The sequence below is a fragment of the Taudactylus pleione genome, unplaced genomic scaffold (genome assembly GCF_031769625.1).
Source record: "Taudactylus pleione unplaced genomic scaffold, aTauple2 ptg000113l, whole genome shotgun sequence".
NCBI lineage: Eukaryota > Metazoa > Chordata > Amphibia > Anura > Myobatrachidae > Taudactylus > Taudactylus pleione.
In genome coordinates this window covers 5,180,458-5,197,703 of record NW_028284515.1, presented here as the reverse complement: position 1 = coordinate 5,197,703, position 17,246 = coordinate 5,180,458, and the positions used below count along the sequence as shown (strand labels likewise).

Below are 17,246 nucleotides of genomic sequence, written 5' to 3'. Positions count from 1 at the left end.
TATCTTTTCAGTAAAGATTTAATGCAAACAAATACAGAAAACACAAAAATACATGGAAAAATATATCTAGTTATATACACTGGATCTGGTGGGTTAGCACTGTACCAGAGGACTGCGTGTTTTGAGAGTTGAATAAGAGTAGAGGAGCGGCTCCAGAAAAGTAGCCTCTGGTTCCGGTGGGTGTGAGTCAACAAGTGGTATACATTTATATAGATGTGTCCAAATACACTTATCCTCAAATCGCGCCATTTGGCTCGCCACAGCTTTTGAGACTTTGCCACATCATGAGACTTTTTTTTTTAAGATATGCATTATTAATAATAATAATAATATTATTATTTATATGGTGTCACAAGGGCACCTAACAAAGTATATACAAGACCATGCAGGACAAGAACATGGTTATAAACATTGCTGAAATAAGCAGCGGGGTGGGAGAGGTAAATGTTTAGGTGCTGTTGTAGGGAGTATGCAGTAGATGAAAGTATAAGTAAGGTAAGGAAAAGGAAATTAGGGAAGAGGGACCTGCTTGTGAGAGCTTACATTGTAAAGGGGAAGGACAGGCAGACGGGGTGACATTGATGGGGTAGACAGCATGATACTGAGAGATGGATGACTCTGATGAAGTGGGTTTTGAGAACCCGCTTGAGGTTCTGTGGAGAGTCTGATAGGGAGAGGTAGAGCAATCCAGAGGCAGGGAACAGCATGTGCAAAATCTTGGAGGCAGGAGTGGGAGGAAGTAGTCAGGTGGCAGGAGATGAGGCGTGCATTTGTGGAGCGAAGAGGCCAGACGGGAGTGTGAAAGGAGATAGTCAGAGGTGTAATTGTGAGAGGAATGGGCGAGGGCCTTGAAGTTGAGTGTGAGAAGCCTGAACTGGATTCTAAAGGGAAGGGGAGCAGTGTAGGGCTTGTAGGAGAGGGGAGGCAGATGTAGTATGTTTTGGAGAGGAAGATGAGCTGGGCAGCACCGTTGAAGACAGATTGGAGTGGAGAGAGGTGGAAGTCACCATATCAGCAATTTGTGAGGTCAATGAATCTGTACATAGAGGGCCTGATTCTGAGTTTGGCGCAAAGCAAAATAGAGTAAATAACTGTGCACCTTGGTAAACCATGCTGCCCTGCAGGTGGGGCAGATGTAAATGTGCATACAGAGTTAGATTTAGGAGGGGCGTGTACAAACTCTTCTAAATTGCAATGTAAAAAAATGCTGCCTACTATTTGTGGGCTATATTCAAAAGTATTTACCCCGCATGCAAAACAAGTAAAGGTATTTGCACCATTTGCATTGTCCCATGGGTTGTCCAGATACAGTTACTTGCTCTTTTGTGCTTTACTCTTATTTCAGAATCAGACCCAGAGTTTGTGCATTTATGTGTATGTGGCCATATCACAGTCTGCTCTGAAGTTTGGCATAAAATATATCAGATCTGTAGCTAGAGGTGTACAAGTGGTGCCACCACCCATGGTACAAAGCTAGTGTTGCCCCAGTGGAACCTGTATTTGGCTTGCAGTTTGCCTGGATCTTCACCCTACAACCTGGAGAGCTGAGAGCCACCTGCCATGTCCTTAGTATGCACTCACCTTCCTAATCCCAGCCCCCTCTTCATGATGTCACATGTAGAGTAGTGGAGGTCTTTCAAGGGAACATTAGTGCCCAGTTACACCACTGCAAGGCATACCTACAAACAGTCTGGATTGCGGGATGGACCCATCAAATCGGGACAGTGGGGAGGTATGTGACCACTTACATAAATGTTCTCCTCTTCTGGTCCTCTAATCCCAGATGGAACCTGTGTGTGTGTGGAGGGGATGGGGAGCATCAAGAACAATCTCTTAATTACAGCTGGTCGGTTCTACCTCTCGCACCCTCTCTAGTAAAAGGGCTAAATATGTTAGTCAGAGCCCCAGTAAACCAACCTCCTGTAGCCGCCACCTGGGCCCCGTCAAGTGGGAAGGGTACGTTAGTTGAAAAAAAATATATATATATTATTATTATTATGCAGGTAGCAGTGCAGCTTTTGTCAAACTGAACAAATTATAGGCCAAATAAAGTATAACGTAATTGCAGACATGTTGAAAGAATTCATGAACGTACTGTGACCACAGTTTAGGTTTTTAGACAAAAATTAGTATTCCTTTGTGTCCAACCTATTTTGCTGTGGCCTGGCTTCTCTTTATGTCAGCATAGTAAAATCCCCATTGTCTCTGCTACATCCTGCTGGAAGCACTTCAGGTTTGTCCGGGAGTCTTGTGACCTCAATTTAATTGTATGTTCTTATTAATGCTGAAAGGTTTCGTTGTTTCATTGTCAGAATTCATCTAAATCAGTAGTAGTATTGAAGACGCATATTTCACCTTTTTAGAGACATTTCTAGCAGAGTAAAATCTGACCAAGCCTCTGAATGATTGTACATATTACCGTATATTATGTCCTATCGTTTCCCTGCAGCTTCGCTCATGTGGATGTCTGTAATTGCTCAGCGGAACTAATTTTACAAAGGCAGTAGTGGGTTGTAATATTGTGATTAATATCTTCTGTTGTAGCCATTGATCACAAAATGTCTTTGTAAACAAAATTAGCAGTTTTTCCTTCAGGGATTAACACAAAAAGATGCTTTGGGCTACTAACGTGTGAGCATGCCACTTAACCTACAGTAACACTAAAGGTTACACATAGCACGAGGAGCAACTTTGATATGTAGTATTTGTCTTGGTGTGACATCTACTGGATTGACATGTACACTGCAACTTCATGAGTAAAGAAAAGCTGCCAGATTAGTACTTTAATATATAGTTGGATTTTCCTGCAATACAGATTTTGAGATCTATATAGCTATGCATGTGTGTGTATATGTATATATATGTATATGTGTGTGTGTGTGTGTGTATATATATGTATATATATATATATATATATATATATTATATATAATATATTTTCTCACAAGTAGTGGTATACGACGCTAGTCTTTTCCTAGATTCGTAACAGTCCTTCCAATGTTCCACTCTGTTCTTAATGCACTTCCCCCTGCTTATAGGGTGGCAGCTCCTCTTCCCAAAAAACTGTAGTTCGACCAGGTCCAATGGTATTCTGAAAAAAGTGGAGAAGACCGCCTCCTAGTGCAATATTTATAATAAGGGGGGAATTCCCTTCACCGGAGGGCAGAAGTGTCGATCCGGGTGTTCATTGCTTGGGTACAGAGAGGTAAAGAGAGACAGTTACTGCAACCAGCTGTCTAGGACTAGCCGCACCTCCGCTGCAGCATCAGGCCGCCAGTCTCCGCCCCAGCCGCACCTCCTTTCCCGACTGCCTTCCGCTTCCTGCTGACAGGTTCTCTCTGCCTCCACGATGTCTGCGGACCGCAACACCGACTCTCAGAACACCCGGATCGACACTTCTGCCCTCCGGCTCTAACAGTTCTGTGGGAAAGTGACTCCTGACACAGTGATAAGAGGACAAGGATCTGGTGATTTGTTATCCAAGTTGCTTATATGCAAATTATCAAAGTGGTGTTATCCACCACATAAGGTACACCTCTAATTCACTGAGAGTGTCAAGTCCTGGTGAAGGGAATTATAAATATTGCACTAGGAGGCGCTCTTCTCCACTTTTTTCAGAAAATATATATATATAAATGTGTGTGTATATACACGCGCGCGCACACACACTTGAGGAGCCTGTGCGAAATCCGAAAACACTTTTTTGTCTCCATAGTTCATACACAGTCACAAGGAGTACATTTCCCCCCCAAAAAAGTACAAACACAACCATTACAACTTTGCATCTGTCTACAAACTTTGCATTTCTTGGCTTACTTTTAGCAGAGAGGAAACCAATCTAATTGGTGCTGGTGTGTTTGTAGTGAAATTAAAGTCCCTTCGAATAAAGCTTTCAACACTGTAGTATATATTAAATTTTCATTTATTCCGCCAAATTTGCCCGCGGTCAAAATCCCGACCCGCGGCTAGAACACCGGCACCAGAATCCCGACAGTTGAGATGCTGACGCCGGAATCCTGACAGCCAGCATCCCAAACGAAAGTATAGCGGGGTGGAGGTTAGGGTTAGGTTTAGGCACCACCGGGGGAGGGTTAGGCATTAAGTGGGGATGGTTAGGGTTTAGGCACAAAGGGGGAGGGTTAGGGTAAGGCTGCAGTGGGGGGGGGTTAGGGTTAGGATGCAAGAAGGAAGGGTTAATGGGTGAAGGGGTGAGGGTTAAGAACACATACGGAGCCCCTGTCGGGATTCTTAGCATTGGGATGCCGCTGTCGTTTTGACAGCGGGGATCCTGACTGCCGGCCTTTCATACCAAACCCACTGACGAATGTCATAACCCCTTTAGTGAGTGCTAAAGGGCTTATTGCTCAATCCTAAATGGAGCCGATAGTCTGTTGCTGTGTATGTGCATATATAATTTGTTGGACAGTGTAACTCTCCAGTTTATTTACTGATTGACTGTACAAGAGATTGGCCTTCCTGTGTCACACTTTAGTATTAAATTTAATGGACAAGTGTCTAGAATGGGACTTTCTCTGTAAGTCAGTCCTAGATGTCTCTACATTTACAATGAGCAATACTCTTGTGCACCTCTAGCTTCTGTACTGTATGTCAAGTTGATTTTGATTAAAATGTTAAGAACAGCTATGTTCAATTAAATATATTTGCACGTTTAAATATATTATTTAGGGAAGTATTAAATTAAACCTGTAAAAGTGACAGCCACTTGTAATGTGCCTTATTGTGTTTTATTTCTTTATCTAAGGAGTCGATTTTAAAATGAAAACCATAGATGTTGATGGAATCAAAGTGCGGATACAGATCTGGTAAGTGACCTTTATTCAGTCTGGACTGCTGTGCTCACAGCTGGCTAACAATCCATGGTTCACGCAACAGCAAGGAATTGAATCCACACTAGAAAAACTTATATTGGTCTATACAGATGAGCCTATAATTGGCACATAAATATTTGTTACGCAAAAACTAACTCAAAGTATTCCATATACAGAAAACCTGTATTAAATCACAAGTGTTGGTGGTGCTCCCTCTGAGTCAGAATACACAAAATTCGTACAAAGAGGAGAGAAAGCAGACTTTTTTTTTTTTTTTTTTTTTATATGGGGCACTCTTATTGATTTGTATGATTCAGCTAAAATATAACCTTAATTAATGTATTACTTAAAATGATTGAGTCAAAAAATTATTTAGACAAACTATGTTAATAAGTATGCTCGGGGTATACACAGCAACATTTTTTTGTTAAAAAAAACATCAGATCCGCAAATATCACTTGACATAAGTTTAGTTTTTCTCATAAATAATGTGGCTACCCAATTCTGCCACACCTACTAATCATCAAATATATAGGTAGGACATGCAAGCAACAGCAAATTTTGAGTTCCACATAAATGCACCCAAATGTAATAAATTGCATATCACCCACAGCTTAGCGAGCGGCCAGAAGGCCGGACAAAGAAAAAAAAAAAAAAAAAAAAACGCCCTTCGGGTCTGAATCAGGGCCTATGTGTCCATAACATGGTTTTGTGATATGGTATAAATCAGACCTGCTCTGTTGGCCTATATGATTTTTTTAGTGCTGAACTGAAGGGTTTTGCACTAAAGTTTTTTTCTTGAGTTTTTTTATATTGTGTAATTAATACGCAATTTATTACATGTGGGTGCATTAATGTGGAACTCAAAATTCGCTGTTTCTTGCATGTCCTACCTATATAGTTGATGAATAGTTTGAGTAACAATCCATGGTTACAGTATTTGTAAGTGTTCTGATATTCAGTGAGAACCTGGGAATGTTTCTCTTGCTTACATAACACAAAGTGCCATACTGTCCTTTTTATTACACTGGATGGAGTCTTTATACAGAATGATGATTTTAAAACTAGCAGTGTAGTATTCATATAGACGTCAACTTGAGTTTTTAGATGTAATGATGAGAAATAAACTTGCCAATTAAATTGTGCAAATGACTCTACAGACCGACTTAAAGGGAATATATTGTGCCATTATACATACACCTTCCCACCTTTTCTTGGATTTGGAGAGAATAGGTACCTGTTAATCGCTGGGTTGCTAGCTGCTGTGCCCAGTGTTGCAGGTTTTTTTTCCTCCTCTCTCTTGCCCTCTCTCTCCACCTTGCCCTCCTTTCCTTTCTCTCTCCCTTCTCCTGTCTTGTCCATTCAGACTCCACTCTGCGATGACACTAGATGCTGACCGGAGGGAACAGTTTGGTACTATATCCAGACAGCGCTGTGGTAGAAGAGCAGTTATGTCTGGGCATCGGGCAGCCAGTGAGAGCTATTGGCGAATGGGGGGTGGGGGGGCTGGGACAGGACCGTCGTCTCCCTCTAGCTCTTACTGCAAAACTGATAGAATCAGCTGATGCGTGTCATTTTACACTAACAAATTTATCTGTAGACGTTCCATACTAAATAGGAATTTAAGATACTTTAATAAAATAAAGGGTTTATTTGCAGAACACAGGTTTGCTGAAAAGTGTAGTGTACAGTTTTGCCAAATTCCTGAAACTTGCCTAAAATGTAAAAGTGACTAGTAGTTCATTCATGCTAAACTCGTGTACAGAACTTTGTCAGTCTTCATGATGGTTGATATCCACGTATATTGACATACCAGTTTATTAGCGGAGAAGTTCTTTCTGAATTGTCGATTAACTCCAGTGGGTATATCCATTCCATACACCATTTTTATAAACCAATTATGTTTATGCCATTGTGTTATATAAATTTGCAGTAAACATCTAACACCAAAAGATGATAATAATAATAATTTATCCTACAGGTATCCCTGGGGCATCTCCCCATCAAAATTAATAATTTACACAGATGGTCTTGGCGGCCAGATGTGTCATTGCTTTAGCATGGAAATAATCTGAAACTCCTACTATGGGTCTGATTTATAGCTAAAATATGGCATGTTCACTCCATGGAATACATCACTAGCATGAATGAAGGGCTTCTCAACGAAATTTATTAGGGTTTTGGAACCTTGGACCTCTTATTTCCAAGCACCCCCAGCATTTTCCTGGTCACCTATTGATGTGATAATTTGTATGGCTACGTCCAGTCGGTTATCTCCCCTCCCCCTCACCTCTTCTTCTTTTTCTTTTTCTTCAGGCGGGTATCCACTACCCGACAGTGAAAAGACTGAACGATAACGATATTGTTATCGTTCAGTCGTTCACTACACTGCAGGGTGCCCACACTGAACGATATGTCGTTCAGTGCAGGCACAATCAATCATCTGCAAACATGCTGAACCTGACGATATCGTCAGGTTGACCAGCATGTTTGAACGATGATAGATGTCTAAAAGACCAAATTTTCGAATGATGTTCTAACGATTTTATCGTTCAATCGTTCAACTTTATCGTCTAGTGGATACCCCCTTTACTTTGTTCTCTCTCATTTTTTATTTTTTCTTTCTCTTCGTTATTATTTTTCTTTTCTCTTTTTCAATATTTGGAAAAATAGAGGCGTGTGTTTTGTTGTGCATCTGTTTTTCTAGGTGTATTATACATTTACCTATTTTTGCAACATTGTATGTTTACGTGTTTAGACCTTTGCGTAGGTCGTTATTGCATTGTCTCTTATATTTCTAATAAAATATGTTTATAAAAAAAAATAATAATAATATTTAATTTGTATACCTTTTTTCTGCCACCTTTTCATGGATTCAAAATTGTAAGCACATACCATTTGGACGTCTATTAGATAGTTAGTACTGGATGTTGCTGCCCAACCAGCTGATAATTTTGCAAGTACAGAATGCAGAAATACAGATTTCTTCTAGGCAGCCAATTGAATACCGGCTGGGTGATAATTGAGCGCACAAGACTGCCTCATCTGCGCTGAAGTGCTTGTCTAGACAGAGCACTGGGATGGAAGAAATAAATAAATCAATCTTCATGCTTATCCGTAGCTTGTTTCAGAACATCCAGCATATAAAACCTCACGGCTTAGGGTCTGAATCACTGCAATCTGATGGACTATTTTGGCAGGACTGACATAATTCTGACCAGGCTATACGCTTCAATAGCAGTGATTTTATGCTTTGTTATTTGATCTATTAACAAGTGCACTTATTTTTCTTTTTTTTCTTCTTATCTTAGGGACACGGCTGGTCAGGAGCGATACCAGACAATAACTAAACAGTACTACAGAAGAGCACAGGTATATGTAATATAATGCCTATTAAAAGGTCTTTTATGAAAGTGTAACATAAGCTGAACTTTTCATGATGTGCAGATACACCTATCTGTTCTTTACATACCCACATCCTGGTGTTTCTAATTCCCCCAGGAAAAATTAGTTGTCTCCTAAATTTGCAGTATTGCAGGTCCGATGGTAAATGTACATGCTGGGAAGCGACCCTTCTAAGTCCATCCTACTGCACCTTTTAGGATCAGCACATTCTGGGATCCAGGGAGCTAATGTTCTGGTGCAAATATTTATATATGAGATTTTAGTAATAGAGTAAGAATTAATGCCTCCTCATTTAGTAATAGGAGTGTCCAGCTATAAAGGTTGCAAATTTGCATCAGGGCAAACCATGTTGCAATGCAAGGGGTACACATACAATTTTATTTACACTTTTTGCAGACAGGAAAACACTGCCCTGCTTTTGCTTATAGTGCACATTTAGGGGTACATTTACTGAAGTGCAGATTTTTATAAGTGGAATTGTTGCCCATAGCAACCAGTCAGGTTGGCCGGGACTTTATCTTCCTTCACTTTATCTCCATCCAAGGCTTAGTAAATTTACCCCTATATTGAAAGCCACAGGAGCAAGTAAAGGTTGCAGTTCTACTGCAGCAGTCACAGATTAGTCATGAATTTTTCCAGACTGTAACAGAGATAAAAATATGTAAAAGCTAGGGCTTGTGTTGCAACTTTTACTTACAGATTGGGGTGGCGATGGTGGTGGTGATGTTACTGTTTGGGTCTAGAGTGGAAGTTTTCACATGGTCACGCAGGTAACTTCTCAAAAGAAAGGTACTGGTACTACCTGAGATCTAGAGAACGAAGACCAGGTCCATAACTACAGGTGAAGAGGTTGGTTATCAGGACCTTAGGTAGGGGTGTTCCAACAATACCTCTGCCCAGGGCGCAGTGGGCGGCACCCGCATTTAGCTGGCTCTGCAGCCTGTTATACGACCTGGAGCATACATACAGATATGCCCTTATACATCTTTGCTGCGGTCGCACTAAAAACCCTTGGCGTGCCAGGTCCCATGAGACACTGCTGGAGCTGGGCCTCTTTTTTGCATCTCTGTTTTTGCTGAAAATGCGTCAGTCGCAAAGCGATGCAACTAGGATGCACCAGCAGTCACTGTGCTGATTAATTTGATACGCGTCACTTGTATATCTGTGTGTGTATATGTAACTATATGTCGAACATTAAATTTACAAATGGAGTATCACACTAACATTTTCTTGAATGCCCCGTGGCGCTTTAATGAACCACATTGCATTGCTGAGGCTGGCCAATGCATTGATTCTCAATTATCATTTTTCAACACCAGATGTCACAGTACTGTATTTCCCATTGAGATTATATGAAAGTACATGAAAAATTAGTAAATAAATAGACTTGGTGACCTTAACCACAGTCTCAATTTAAAGTGTCAGTAACTGAACATAGATCCCCTTAAAAAGCAGTAACCAGCCCAGGCTATAGCAGTGGTGCTTGTTATTCCTGTGGCAGGACATGCTGTCTGTTTTATGCATTTTACAGGAAATAGGATTTTAGAATGGACGACTTTCACAATGCAAGTCAGGAGTCCATCAAGTGGCAAGTACTGGTACTACATCTGATTTTGACACAAAGGTTCTCATTTAGAGATGTACGCTATTCCGATGTTTACGCAGTTGAACGATAATTGGCGATCTGCGTCACTGCGTATGAGTCAATGTACATTATCATAGTTGCTCGCAGCTACTATTTACTTGGTGTGATTGACAGACTGAGCGTTTGTGTGAGGTAACAGGAAGTGGCTGCAAAGAATACAGGCGCAGTGTTATTGGGGCATGCCGCAGTCTGCGCCTGCCATCCCGTACGCAGTGAAAGTGTCTCCGGCGTCTCGGTACACACGGCAGCTATGCGCAGCCATAGTTTTACTCGGAACCCCGGTTATCGAAGGATCTGCCACCGATGCTACGTCTTTGTACCCAGATGCTGATTTGCAAAGCCGCAAGATGGCCTCTCAGTACATTCCTCGGCGTCTGCGTCAATTGCATATTTTTGCACAGCCGTTGCGGCCAGGAACGCATCGGCAATGGTATTAGCTTATATCTCTGAATCAGCTCAAAGTGTAACTTTAACCAGGGAATGGCTCGATCTTTTTCAGAAAAACTGCTGCTGTTAGAGGTTTTCCACATCAGCTAAGTTTCTGCATATGTAAGGAAAGGGTATCTGTTGCTGCCACCCTGCTTTTATTTGGCAGATAATTCCCTACAGGTTTCTATGTGGACTGTGATCTGGCCGAAAGCTAAGATTTCCAGAGCTTGAGTCCCAGTAGCTACTGCATTCTTTTGATGGCTATAGCCACTGTATGGGAACAATTCGTAACACAAACATTTGGATCTCTCTCCGTTAGTGGCTGCTTACACATGCACATTACTATGGCTGCTCCAAAACCCAGCAGTAAATACTTTGCTGGGACAACTTGATATTGAGCTGTTCCGGGCAAATCATTTTTGATAAATGTTGTTATTGGCGGTATGGTCATGATCTGAAGATAGTTGGGAAAAATCGTACATTTATCATTGTGATCTTTGATACACCTTCCTCCAAATTTGATACAAATATAGTTTGAAGCATCTGCTTCAAAAGGAGTAGGCAGCCTGTGGCACTCCAGCTGCTGTGGGACTACTAGTGAAAGTTTCCCTCCCCCCCCCGCCCCAACTCCTCCGTCAGGACAGTCCCCTCAACGCAAGACCTATTAATCATCATCATGTAAATCAGCCTACTTAGTTTGTTTGAATATAATTTATTATTATTTATATGGTGCCACAAGCGTTCTGCAGAGCCTTACAAAATACATAGACGTATAGGTTGACCAGTGACTTACAGTACAATACAGGATGAGGAGAAGGTTAATATACATTGCTACATTAGCGACCATAACACCCAGATAAGCAACCAAGTGTTAAGTGCCCTAGTGGAAAGTAAGAAGTAGATAAAAGTAAAGTAAGTAGAAGCACAAGAGGGTAGAGGGTCCTGCTCATATGAGCTTACATTCTACAGGGGAGGGGCAGACAAACAGGTGTGACACAGATGGGATAGGCAGGGAGGAAGGAGCATGTAGCAGCAAGTTAGGATGAGAGCTGGAAGGCTTTGATGAAGTAGTGGGTCTTAAGAGCCCATTTAAAGGATTGAAGAGAGGTGGAGAGTCTAATGGGAAGAGGGAGAGAGTTCCATAGGTGGGGAGCAGCCCGGGCAAAATCTTGGAGGCAGGAGTGGGAGGAAGTAATCAGTTGGCAGGAGAGGTGGCATGCATTTGTTGAACGAAGAGGGCGGACACGAGAGTGAAAGGAGATGAGGTCAGAGATGTAAATGGGAGAGGAATGGGTGAGGGCCTTGTAAGTGAGTGTGAGAACCTTAAATTGGATTCTGAAAGGGAAGGTGAGCCAGTGGAGGGCTTGTAGGAGAGGGGAGGCAGATGTAGAGCGTTTGTAGAGGAAGATGAGCTGAGCAGCAACATTGAGGACAAACTGGAAATGAGAGAGATGGGAGTGGGGAGGCCAGATAGGAGGAGGTCACAGTAGTCCAATCTGGAGATGACCAGTGAGTGTATGAGGGTTTTAGTGGCATCCTGCGTGGGAAAGGGTCTGATCTCGGAAATATTTTTAAGATGGAAATGACAGGACTATGAGAGGTGCTGGATATGTGGTTTGAAAGAGAGGGAAGAGTCCAGGATAACTGCAATTAGGGCCATGACTTCCTCTACAGATAAAATGGATGGGGAGAGGTAAAATATATCTATATCATTTAAAGCTATAGGGGATAATTATAAAATCTTGGCAAGATAAAGTGAATAAGTTGCTCATAGGAAACAATCAGCTTCTTAACTGTCATTTTGCTAGCCCGATCTGTAAAATTACAGAAACTGATTGGTTAGTGCAGTGGTTCCCAAACTGTGCGCCGTGGCCCCCCGGGGTGCCTTGGGACACTTGCAGGGGTGCCTCAGGTTGGTGGTCCAGCACCAAATCAAATTATTTATGGTCCATGTAGTGTAAATATTTGGACAAACAGAAGCGCAAACCTGTCCATCACCTCATAACTGAACCTAAGGATGACAGGTCAGCACCATTTACTTCATTTACTACTTTTACTACATTTTTTTCTAAATTTCTCAATAACAAACCTAAACTTTGGGGTGCTGTGAAAACAATGCTGTTACTCTAGGGTGCCATGATTCAAAAAAGTTTGGGAATCACTGGGTTAGTGCTTCATCTCTTTCCAAGATTTGATAAATCTCTCCAATGTTTTGTTTTTCTCTCTTGTTTTCAACAGCGCTTTATTGTTCTCCAAACAGAGGGCCTGATTCAGAGTTGGGAATAGAGAGAGATAGTACTTAACTGTGTACCTGGGCAAACCATGTTGCAATGCTAGGGGTGTAAATACATAAAAAAAATTGCATGTAGTGTAAATACTGGCTGCTTTTGCATGTAGCTCACAAATACTGCACAGCTTTATTATTACACTGCACTTTAGATGTCACTTTGGACACCTCCTTCCCAAATCTAAATCTCTCTGCACTTTTTAAATCTGCCCCACCTGCAGTGCAGCATGGTTTTCACCAAGATGATCAGTTGAGAGAGAGATCTCTCTCTATTCCCAACTCTGAATCAGGCGCAGAGAACAAACCCTCCCTGCTGTACTGGGGTTAAAGTTCTCATTTGATAGATCCATCTGCTTTCGTTTTTCATCAACTCCTTCACAAAGTCCCCTCCTCTCCAATTCTTTTGAATCTTTTGTATGCCTAAAATTTAAGTGCTTTGGATCTTTATTGTGTGTTTCCAAACGAAAAAGGAATTCACTATCAAAGATCACATCTCAAGCAACACAGAAGGGCAAAATATATCTGCTAGAATGCCCTTGCGGATTCCAATACATAGGGCAAACGAAGAGGTCCACATCGGAGATTTTCCTGGGATAAAGTATCGGGCGCGCGCCCGCTTTATCCCCGTATTCAATATAGAACCTACGAAAATGGGAAGCTGCGAAGTGGGATCTGCGTAACAAAACAAAATTTTCCTGGAATAAATTGTAGGACACCCCTAAAGTTGTAAAAACATGGGGGTACCCATAGTGATCCCCCATTTTAGCCTGCAAATGAAAGTCGGGTATTTAAATAGCTGCAGCAGGTGTTTTTTCCCAACATTGAAGAAGTGTTGCAGAAGAGCACTTAGGTTTTTTTTTCATTGTTTTAAGTGGTCCCATCAAATTTGGGGTACATGAAAATGGGTACTAGCATATTTTTATGTCCCTAAAGTAAGTTTAAAAAAATTCTGCAACTATGCACCTGCCGCTAATGGCCTATTCTAGATAACACCTGCCGCATGCTTGCAGAATAGCCCTGAACCTATTTCCCTATTTTTAAACACTTTTTCCCCAATTTTTTTTTTTTTCACCCCAATTTTTAAATTTTTTGGGGTGTCCCTATTTTTTTTTTAAACTTTTTTTCACAGTTATTTTTAAAATGTCATTCCCAGGGGTGCAGGCTAATTTTGTATTTTTTTAAGCCTGCACCCCCTAAACCCCAATTCTGCACTTTTTTTCGCCACCTATTCAGTGGTGAAAAGTTATCCCCGTTTTTTTTCAAAGACTTTTCGAACCTACGAAAAGTCTTTGAAGTTGAATACGGTGTAAAACCAAAACCTCCGAAAATGACGTCATTGGAGCGAAAACATCACAAAAATTGAGTTTTCGCTCCATATTGAATACCCCTATAAGTGTTTTAACGCGCTTTTAAACCACCTCCAAAGGGATTCTCTTACTAATAATTTCAAAATAATTTTTTAAAAGAATGTCCAAATTTGTATCAGAAACACATATAGTATCAATTTATTTGATACACAAACATTAAGTCAACCACCATGTGATTCCCAGTAAAACTACCATGTTTTTAAACAATGCTTAATAAAGGAGCCATGAAATAAAAGGGACACTGATTTCCAACAAAGATTATCCTTGAAAAAGTACATGAATGTACGAAACGCGTTGGCCGTTTTAGTTGGGAGAAATACACATACGGAGAGAAGGACCGCAATATTAAAAAAAAACCTTTAAACACTATCGGAGCAGGCACGGCACTGACACAGCTGCCGAAATCACGGAGGAGCACTGCACCTGACAAGCGGCTCCCCGATGTACAGACAGCACCGCGATCACAACATAAAGGACCTCATTCAGAGTCGGTCGCAAGTGCCGATGCGCTCGTACCCGACTCAGCTCGTTACCAAAGGGGCGGCTGTCGATGTTGATCGACAGCTGCCCCGTTTGGTAGGCGGGCCGCGGGGGGGTGGTTTCCAAAACTGAGACGTTCCTTTCCGAACGCTTGCTGTTTTGTGGACGGCCGCACTGACCTCATCATTGATGTCAGTGGGGAGCTTCCTGCTCCATCAGAGCAGAAAGCTCCCTGGGGCTTACGAGTGCCCAGACCCTACCCATCAACCTGGTCGGTCGTTAAGCTGTGGGTGCTAACGATCGACAAGGAGGCGGCCGTTCAGGATGCAAGCGGCCGCCCTGATTCTGTGCGACCGCTTGCATCTAACGACCGCCTCTGAATGAGGTCCAAAGACCCACTGCAAGATCAACACTCCGGTCTGGAGACCGAACGAACACCCTGCTGCTCCAGGACCCTGGAGGTAAGAGAGGGAAAGTTATTAGGGTCAGTATAGGTGCTGTATCTCAAGTGTGTAACTATAATCCCCGGACTTTATCATAAAGGAGCTTAAACATTTAAATTTTTGGTTGACTTACACACACATTAGCCGCGCTCATCCCTTGTATTCATTTTAATTACCACTTTCACTTGGATTTGCAGCTGCTGCAAGCACATTTCATTGCGCAGGTTGTGCTCTTTTTTTTTTCCTATTTGCTATGTTTTGCTCAGACTGCATTGCGATCGCAGAGATTAGCATACCTTCGCAGTGAGGCTGCGTGCCTAATCGCAGCCACGATCATAATGAATCAGGCCCCTAATGCATACAGTGTTAATAAATGCCGGTATGCATGCGGTAAGTGGCGGGATGTATCACATTCAAAATGCGATGCTTGATTGGGGATGTAGTTAGCAGATCGCGGATGGCATGCCGCCAGTCTGAATCCTAACGCTGGATGTCCGACATGGGACTTAAGATGGGCGTTGCAATACCGACGCCTATCTTAATCTCGATGCCGGAACACATAGAGACGCCAGCATGAACCAGGTAAGTCCGGGTCCTGTTAGCTGCGGAGGAAGGGTTTAGGTTAGGTACCGTAGCGGCGTTGGGTTTTGGGGAGTGGTGGTTAGGGTTAGGCACCCCTAGGGGTGGTTAGGGTTAGGCACCCCTAGGGGTGGTTAGGGTTAGGCACTAAGGGAGAAGGGTTAGGCACGAAGGGGGGAGACTTAGTGCCTAGCACGAAGGGGGAAGACTTAGTGCCTAAACCTAACGGGGAGGGTTAGGCTACAAGAAGGGAGGGTTAGGGGCAGAGGGAGGTAGGGTAAGTATACTTGACTTTACAACCTTGGCGCAGACTGGTAAATGTTGAATCGGGCACCACTTTTTCCCTACTGCCCTGTGATGTGAGTCATGTCTCACATTTACATCTTGCAATTATGGCCCTACCCAAACAAGCATACCTTCTTTTTTTTTAAAGAGGTTTCAAGATCACTTCAGATTTAGCGAGGCCTCCATTTAAAAATGAGTCCTAACCCGTTGAGCAATTGTTTTTGACATTAATAGGAGTAATGACACCCGTTCAGTATTTAGCAAACATCGGTAAGCTTTGCTTACTACGGTACTCACCGCTTTCACCTGGAGCTGTGCCTTTGTGGGCTTCGATCTAACCCCCCTGTGACTGGCTGGCTGGTTTCAATTTGTCAGTAAATTAAATGCTCGTCTTCCTGTACTGATTTATTTCTAATTTGTATATTCGAACCATAGGCCAATATGACCAGAACTGGAATGTTTTTTACTATGAATCTTGAATTAGAGAACCCCCTTCTCATAGTTGAATAACTATAGCTATGGGGAATTCCATCATAGTTACATGTAATTGCACTTTCACTGTATATTCCATTAGAAATAAATGTGATTTCCCTGATATTAATAAATATTAAATATTTGGGTTTGTTCTTCTCAACCAATCTTCAGTGTTTTCAGGTTAGATCTAGATAAATATGTTGTCGTCATAATCCTGCATTGTCATAAAAATTTATCTTTTCTATATTTTTTTTTAAGGGAATATTTCTAGTGTATGACATCACAAGTGAGCGCTCCTACCAGCATATAATGAAATGGGCTAGCGATGTAGATGAGGTATTTATATTATCTATTACATACTGGAATCAATGTATTTATTGCAGTGGACTTGTTTCAAGCGTTTAAAGGACTGAATGTTACATGACCTTCTGTAACTGTTGCTTAGTAAATTGTTTGTTATTATTTCCTCTATCTTTTCAAGCTTTTTGTTTTGCCCTGGATATGAAACACCGCATTGAATATCGGACACTTTTATATCCAGGGCAAAGCAGTATCATATTCCACTGCTAGTTCTAACACAAATAAGCAACTCTGCTGGTTTATATCGGTGTGTCTGAAAAACACATGAGAAAGCCAGAAATGTAAGCTAGTGTTTATAGTAAAAGTTGCAGTACATACAGTACAGATGTGTCCTCATACATCTAGCCTCCATGCGCATTAAACAGCCCTTCTAGTCGTGCCGTGGCGGGACCCAGCAGCGTCTTTTCGTGCAAGCTTTTCCCTTAAAATGTGTGTTATTCGCAAAGCGATGTGAATAGGACGCACAAGCAGCTTATGCTGATTAAAGTGATTTGCGGCATCCCCGAAAAATTAGTTAAGCCGCATACACACTACACGATGTGTGTATGCGGCGATATCGCCATCGGCGGGGGTGCCGGCATCAGCGAGTGTATACACACATGGTGACCAGCGACAGACGGCGGTGTGGGGGGGGGGGGGTAGAGCGGGGAGCGGGGCCATGCT

General features: G+C 42.1%; 1 protein-coding gene across 1 annotated transcript in view; it reads left to right on the top strand.

The window, feature by feature from the left end:
- Positions 1 to 17,246, top strand: part of RAB15 (RAB15, member RAS oncogene family) — a 62,302-nt gene that overhangs the window by 10,283 nt on the left and 34,773 nt on the right. The window contains exons 2-4 of the mRNA XM_088471299.1: positions 4,763 to 4,823; positions 8,141 to 8,201; positions 16,482 to 16,559. Of these exons, the coding sequence (XP_088327425.1) occupies positions 4,763 to 4,823; positions 8,141 to 8,201; positions 16,482 to 16,559 (200 nt within the window). The remainder of the gene's footprint in view (positions 1 to 4,762; positions 4,824 to 8,140; positions 8,202 to 16,481; positions 16,560 to 17,246) is intronic.